At 31.4% G+C, this 7,829-nt stretch overlaps 1 protein-coding gene across 2 annotated transcripts; it reads right to left on the reverse strand.

The window, feature by feature from the left end:
• Window positions 1-2,899: 2,899 nt before the first annotated feature.
• Window positions 2,900-6,785, reverse strand: LOC117125455. 2 transcript variants are annotated; one of them, XM_033271956.1, is made up of 7 exons: window positions 6,738-6,785; window positions 6,440-6,472; window positions 6,188-6,223; window positions 5,805-5,840; window positions 5,464-5,580; window positions 4,293-4,379; window positions 2,900-4,012 (listed from the first exon to the last, which is right to left on the reverse strand). In XM_033271956.1, the coding sequence occupies exons 1-7, from the start codon at window positions 6,741-6,743 to the stop codon at window positions 3,998-4,000; spliced, it is 330 nt and encodes a 109-aa protein (XP_033127847.1). In that variant the 5' UTR covers window positions 6,744-6,785; the 3' UTR covers window positions 2,900-3,997. The 2 variants fall into 2 exon arrangements, with proteins under 2 accessions (XP_033127847.1, XP_033127846.1); XM_033271955.1 differs by lacking the exon at window positions 2,900-4,012 and having other exon boundaries at window positions 4,211-4,379.
• Window positions 6,786-7,829: the final 1,044 nt, after the last annotated feature.

Here is a 7,829-nt window from a genome sequence, read left to right on the forward strand (position 1 = left end):
ACTTCCAAAAGATCTGTGTATTTTTAAAAGTGATTACTAGTACAAGGTAAAAATTATTCTAGCTATACAACAGTTATAATGATTTAAATATTGAATTAAAATCTTTATAATTTAAACTGATTTGAAAAGAACTGCTGTAGTTGAAAAAGTCTCGAAGTTTCGATTGAGTTGCTTTAATCATCTTCAGGACAATAATTCTCCTGAAGACGATTGAAGCAAACTCCAACAATACTTTAACTGATTTGTAATAACGCTTATTTCATTCTTAACAAAGTGATATTATCTATAAGGTAACTTACAGCAAATTCGTGTTTCCTTTTCAAGTGCATGTTCAGGCGTGCCAGGCCCATCGCCCGGCAACCTGGCACTAGGCAATTTTTTCTTTTTCTGTTTTTCTTTTCATTTTGATTGATGAATCTATGAACAATTGACATAAGTAATGGTATTATTTTATAACACAAAAATATAAAATATTAATAAATGACAAATAGTTTAAGAGATTCAACTGACAGATTGAAAAATTAGATGCATGCATGCGGAATATGTACAAATTACAAAACAGAATCAGTCAGATTAGTGCAAATTATTAACTACAAAACATACTGAGTGATTTGGATGGACGATAACATTCGGGGAACTACAAAACAGAATGAGTGGTTAGAGTGCATAATAATATTACACAAACTACAAAACAAATTGAGTGGTTGGATGGATGAAACTCTACAAACAACAAGACATATCGGGTGATTGAAGTAGATGATAACATGCTATAATCTACTTGTAAATGAGAGAGTGCATGGTAACACATGAAATACAAAAAAACGTAAAAGTAAGAATGTTTAGTTAACGCTTCATAATCAGGCAAGACAATTTCAACATGACCACCCAATCCTCAAACTCGGAGCTATGGTTGCATTTATGAATCACAGATTGAAATGGTTAAGGTGTGTAATGACATTCTACTACAGTAAATAAAAAAGAGATTAAGTGATTAGGGTGCATGGTACAGTAGCATTCTACAAACTACAAAACAGATTAAGTGATTAGGATGCATGGTATAGTAGCATTCTACAAACTACATTTTATTATTATTATTATTATTATTATATTCACTTATCACAAGTATAATGATACATAGTTTACTCTTTACGTAACACAATATCTACTGTGTTTGAAGTTTATTACAGCCTCTACAATTACATGTAGTTTGGAACATTCACTATTGTGACTTAATCCTCCGTCATACTGGACTCCTACATCACGCTGCAGCGAACTGGCCATGAATTATGATCTATAATGGACTTTAGAATTAAAAAGATTGCGAATTTGTGTACATTGAATTGCAATAGCAAACACTGTATACTATATGCTTAGAGGATAATAGTGCTATGGTGGTAGTTTTATGAAAAAATTAAAAATTCTTAAATTTGTAGGCACTATGTCTTTAACATGAAATTACAGTAATTGTTTAAGAATCACTTTTAACACTCTAGACCCACTAATTTTTAAAGGTGTTTGGCATCCCTAGCATCTTTATATTTGAACAGTACATTAAATCCCTTAATTTCATTTCGATTACTTTCTAAAGTCAGGCTCCTGAGAAAAAAAAAAACATTGATATCTTGTGGAATTGATTTTTCTAAATTGGGGAATGATGAATTATGAGATACCAATTTTATTGATATTTAAAAACTGCGGGAAAAAGGTGTGTAACCGTACTTTTTTACACCTTTTCCTCCAGTTTTTAAATATTTTAAATTTTGTACCTCATTCATCGTTCCCCAGTTTTTTGTCAAACAACTTTCTTTGGTCGTAGAAAAATCATTTCTACAACATATCAGTTTTTTTTCATCCGGAGCCTGAGGTTTAAATACAACTATGCATTGTGTAAGCTTTTTAGCATATATGAGTCAAAAGGACAGTTTACTTTCAGTTGACCAAACAATTGTAAAAGTATGAAACAGTCAACGTTTAGGAATGTTTAGTACTTTACTCTCTAAAGATACTAAATACAAAGCACAGACCCCTCATCCTTGAATAATATTCATGAGTCATTCGCTGTAATGTGACATGAATATTCAAACAAGTCAAATATGAATAGTCACAACCTTCACTATTCCGGGAAACTGTGTTAAAGCTTGACATATTTTCAAGGTCCTTTTTATAGCATATAGGCCTATAGATGGAGAATGAGGGTTTTAATAAAAGAACTAGAAAAACCACAAAACTATCCGTACCTTATGTGCAGTAGGTGTTACTATATAATACCCTCTATATAGTACAGTAGGTGTACCTATCAATGCCCTTTGAGGCCATTTTTTGTGGGCCTTTTTTCAGTGGCCAATTTTTGCAGGGAAAATTTTACTACATTCTGTTATTAGTGTATATGGCTATACCATAATAATTTTCTATGTTTGAAGCGTTTGAAAAACAAGAACAAAATAAGAACATCTTGAGCCTGAAATCGGCCAAAAAATAAGAACACTGAGGCTGGGCAAAATTTTATTGGTTCTTATAAAAAAAAAGTGTATTTCATTTGCTGGCAATCCAATAAGAAAAGAATTACAACAGCCCAACCTCAAACATATTGAATTGTCATTTTTTTATTTATTTATTTTTTTTTTTCATACACACAATGCTTTTTGCATATAAGGCCATAAAAAGAAAATTGTTATGTTGGCGTAACGGGTCCCAAAAAATAGGGTAGGTAGGGATTTTTTTTTTTTTGAACATAAATAATATTCATCAAGGACCTTGAAATCTATAAAAAATCAAATCTATAAAAATCGTGTAAGTCTCATGGTTCGAATGCTTTACGTTCTCATGGGCTTCATCATTACGTTACGTTAATTTTTTTTTTTTTATATATATACATATACACATACTTAATAAACTACTCATGAAAAGTGCTTTTCTTACTCCTGTATAATTGTGCTTTGTCTCATGGTTCAAGGATTCTTACTTTCTCATGGGTTAAAACTGTTCTGTTACAATTTCTTTTTTGTTTATTTACTTATTTATTTAATTCTTTTTTATATTTTTTCATTTTTTTTATTTATTTATTTTTTTTTACAAAACGATTCAAATAATAATAATAATAATAGTAAGAATTATTGATCTTCAAATAAGAACATTTTATAATCATTTCTGAATAGACAATTCGCCCTTAAGCTACGTTCACATCAAGCCCGGATTCCGGTTCGGAGTCCGGACAGGAATTCGGGCCCAGTTACGGTTCCGGTTTTGCGTTCACATCGCGTGCAGGGAATAAAAATCGGGGTCGAGAAAGCGACCAAGTGGAACAACCTCAACAATGGCAAGCGCTGATGATGCGAATGGGTCAGTTCAATAAATAAACATAGACATACCCGTGGTCCAAATATTAGTTAATTTTGATCTTGTTTCTGAGCTTGAAAAATATTTAAAATTTCATTATTTACTAGGCCTAGGCCTAGTGCCGTGGGGTCTGCAGTCTGTCTGGAGAAAATGCCCAAGCTTACTTTGCTGCTAGCCTAACTCCCAACATAGCATAATGCTAGGCTGCGTTCACTTTATTTTTAATAACAACACTATAAAATTTACTTATCTTTTAGTGAATATGTTGTTTAAAGTGTGATGCAAGTTACGCCTAAAATACAGCATAAAATTAAAAAGCAAAAACAAATCCCACGGCACTCACTCATCTTCTCGCGCTGACTTTCGAGCTGATATTTTTCTTGAGCAAAAAACTTTGAGGTCATTCACGCTTCTCGCTGATTGGTCAGAAATGAAAATCCGTCCGGATTCACGTTTTCAATGACTTTCTGATCCATTGCTCCGAATCCGGAGTACGGAGAAAAAATCAGACCGTGTAGATGTGAACGCTCCTATTCTTTACCACTGTAGCCATTTTGCACAATTTTTTCTCCGGATTGGAATCCGGGCTTGATGTGAACGTAGCTTTAGACCACTTTTAAAACATTTTGACCCTTGATGATGACCCTTGGCCATTCCTTGTCTATTTGCTTTTGTACTGAAAAGAAATAAGAAATTAAGTTATTAAGAATAATGTTTTACTACATTGTAACTTAAATAATTAAGCCTATTATTCTTATTATTATTAAAGATTTAATTTACTGAGAAAAAAAGCCTTCAATCATGTTTTTTTGTGAGTCTCTTTTGTGATTACAAGTCACTTTATTCTTGACCATTTTTTTTTCTCTCCGAGAAGCACATACAATTATTAAAAACTTTTGTCTTGATAATTTCTTTTTTTATGATGATGAATGATTATTTGAAAATTGAAATTTTACCTTAGGGTACATCCTCCGCATTTTGTCATACAATTGTTGGAAGGTGAATATCTGTAATTCCCTGTGGTTTGCATAAACTTTACGAGCCTACAAAAAAAAATAATGAAATTTTGTATTAAAAGTATTTGTGTTTTACTTTTAGTGTTCACATCATGGCTTTAAAACAAGTGCTAATTGGCAACATGAATATTTTTACAAACTAAGTTGGAATTCATTCATTCATTCTACTATTCAGATAACCATATTCATAGAATTCATAGAACATAAATATTGCACAAAGATAATCAATTTTACTGCGGGTATAAACATATTATATCACTGCACCCTTATAACCAAAATCTACAAATCTACCTTAATTTTTCAAATTAATCAATCAAAACCATCTTTGATGAAGAGCATTTATTTATATATTCTTTCTTTATTCTATAGGCACTTTCAGTACTCATGTACAGTTACATAACAAACACAGAAATAAAAAAAAATAAATGCCAACATCTTAAAGGAAAGATTCAATGTAAATGTTACAAATTTTTTAAGGTTTGTATGCCTATGTAACAATAATTTAATAAATATTTGCGGTTCAGGAGATTAGATGTCTAACCTCGTGAGTACGACTAAAGCTACTCAATATTCCAAGACAGTACCATCAAATAATTATGAGTTTGGCTACAAGTGCATTACAAATGGAGACTGTTGCTGTATATGTGGCAAAGAAAAGCCAAACCAATCACTCGTCGCAAAGCATGTTTCAGAGAAAATGGCCAAAACATGTTGTCTTTGCCACATATATATTCTGATGATAAATATGGAAGTGCACTTCCTTTAAAAATAATTATTCATCCCCTCTTTACATTGAGTCTTTACCAGCCAAGAGAACTTAAAATAAAATCAATGTAAGTCTTAATATCTACTGAAGTAAAATCCGAATTGAACTACTCAAAAGGACTTATATTCATAAAATGAAGGTAAGCGGTTAGTTACAAACAGCATGCTTGCACCATTTTTTTCCCATCAAGACTATTACAAATTTTATGGACTAAATATCTTATCATTTTAACCCTAAGCAAAACATACCTTACAATTACCGTGTATGCGGACATACGGATTTAACATTTCACTATGATATAGTATAAGAAGAAAACATTAATATAATTTAATGGTAGAAACTCACTTCATTTTTAGGCATACAGCCTTGCATTATTTGTTGCCCAAACAGGGCCCAAATAACATTCATCACTACCTGGTTTCCATCAAACTTAGACTTAGGTCCAAACCTTGATGGTGTTGTCTGTAAATGTAATTCATTGAAAATATAAGTACGTAATTGGACAACTCTGCTTTTGAAGTACAGTTGTCGAATTTTGGTTAATCTGTTATGTTTAGTTAAGACATGAATATATAAAATTATAAAAGTAATGATAAATAAAAGTAGATAAAAACTACATGTACTGGCATAAATAAATCAGATAAGTGGAACGACAACTGTAGTTCATATTCCAATGGAGTACTTACAATTTCAAATTGTCTACTTTCATTTTCATGTTGAGTCTAGCAGAATAAAAGTATTCATTACTTAATCTTTACATACTGTAATATAAGTTTAGATGATTTAATGCTTTATTTTCATTTGTTTCATCTGTTATATTTAAGTTAAGTTGATTTTTTACTTTTGGATCATCCAAAAGTAAAAATCAACTTAAAATTTCAAGCGATCCAGATGAATTTCAAGCAATCCAGATGAATTTATTCACGACATGATTATATAAGATTATAAAAGTAAGAGAATGTATACGTGCTAAATAAAAGTAATAAAAAACTACATCTACTGACATAAAAAGAAATCAGACAAGTGGATCAACAAAAGTAGTTCATATTCCGTGGCGTACAATACTTACCGTTTCGGGTTGTGATTCCATTTCGTTGTTGATAGCCTAGCAGAAAAAAATATATTCATTACTTAATCTTCACATACTGTAATATAAGTTTAAATCAACTTAGTTAAGACATGATTATATAAGATTATAAAAGTAGAGAATGTATAAGTGCCAAATAAAAATAATTAAAAACTACATTTACTGACATAAAAAAGAAATCAGACAAGTGGAACGACAACAGTAGTTCATATTCCGTAAAGTAGAGTTACTTACAGTTTCGAGTTGGATTTCACTTTCATTCATAGCCTAGCAAAAGAAAAAAGTATTCATTACTTAAACTTCACATACCGTTATATAAGTTTAGATGATTTAATGCCTTATTTTCAATTGCTGCATTTTGGTTAATCTGCTATGTTTAGTAAGGCATGATTATATAAGATTATAAAAGTAAGAAAATGTGATAAATAAAAGTAGTTAAAAACTACATGTACTGACATAAAAAAAAATTAGAAAAATGGAATGATGAAAAACTATGACATATTTTACTGAATTAAATACTACCATTGCTTACCAACATATCATTTATAGCGTTTTCCACGCTAGTGGATACAACCTGCAGAAAAGTAGAGCATATGCATATTTAGAATAGATAATATATATTTAGAATACATGAATATATATAATATCTGTAGTCTATGCATTCAGGGTAAATTTTCTTTTATTGACTGAAAGTAACTTGTAAGTTGTAAGTTTTCTTTAATTTCTGTGTGTTAAGTTTATATGTTATATTTTCATCTCGTATTTTTCATACGCAAATTTGATCCCTGAATAAGAAGGGTGATATATTATGCACCTGTCAAACCTAGGCCTAGCTTTTTTCAAGAAATAATCGCACCACACGCACTGGCTGCCGCTAGCCTAGTCTCAGAAAACAACTAGGCCTAGCCTCCTAGGCTAGAGTATTCTTACAACAAACACATTCGAATCGAAGGTGCAGGAAAAAAAGACATAAATAGAATGATCGATTTATTGTTGTATGTGTTATATTGCAAGAATTGTAAGTACATTAATGTAAAAAAAAATCGTTAAAAACAAACTTTCGATTAACAAATCACAAACATTCAGCCTCTATCAACACACGCATGATGCTCCGATGAGATTGACGGCGGTAGCTCGAGATTGGACTCCATTCACCAGACATTTTCTTGCGAAGCACGTAGTTTTCGATTGTGAATTATTTATTTATGCAGTATTGAATAAAGAAGTTAATAATAAAAAAAATAAATACAATGTTTTAAAAAGTGTTGTTGTTTATTTATTATAAAGAAACAATATTGATAATAATGTTCATATCTTTGGTTGGTCAAATATGAATTAGCAGGAGTTAATAAAGTGTTTACAGTATTGTATGTATTTGTTTATCTGCGTCTGCGTGTTCTGGAGGTCTGACGCACTACATGGGAAAACCCAGAGAGTGAAAAATAGTCGTAGCGTGGGAAATAGTTGTTAATCATCGTGTGGGAAAAGGTACTGCGAGAAGATAACCGTTGCGCGGTACTACAAAGGCTAAAGCACTTTTCAAAGCCGAAAACGCTTTTGTTTAACCATAGCACCGCTAACACGCGAATTGACACTTTGCGCTTGCTGCTGCCAGGGTAGTCAC

The sequence above is a fragment of the Anneissia japonica genome, unplaced genomic scaffold (genome assembly GCF_011630105.1).
Source record: "Anneissia japonica isolate Jap-2015-1 unplaced genomic scaffold, ASM1163010v1 scaffold1467_len401143_cov160, whole genome shotgun sequence".
Classification (NCBI taxonomy): Eukaryota; Metazoa; Echinodermata; class Crinoidea; order Comatulida; family Comatulidae; genus Anneissia; species Anneissia japonica.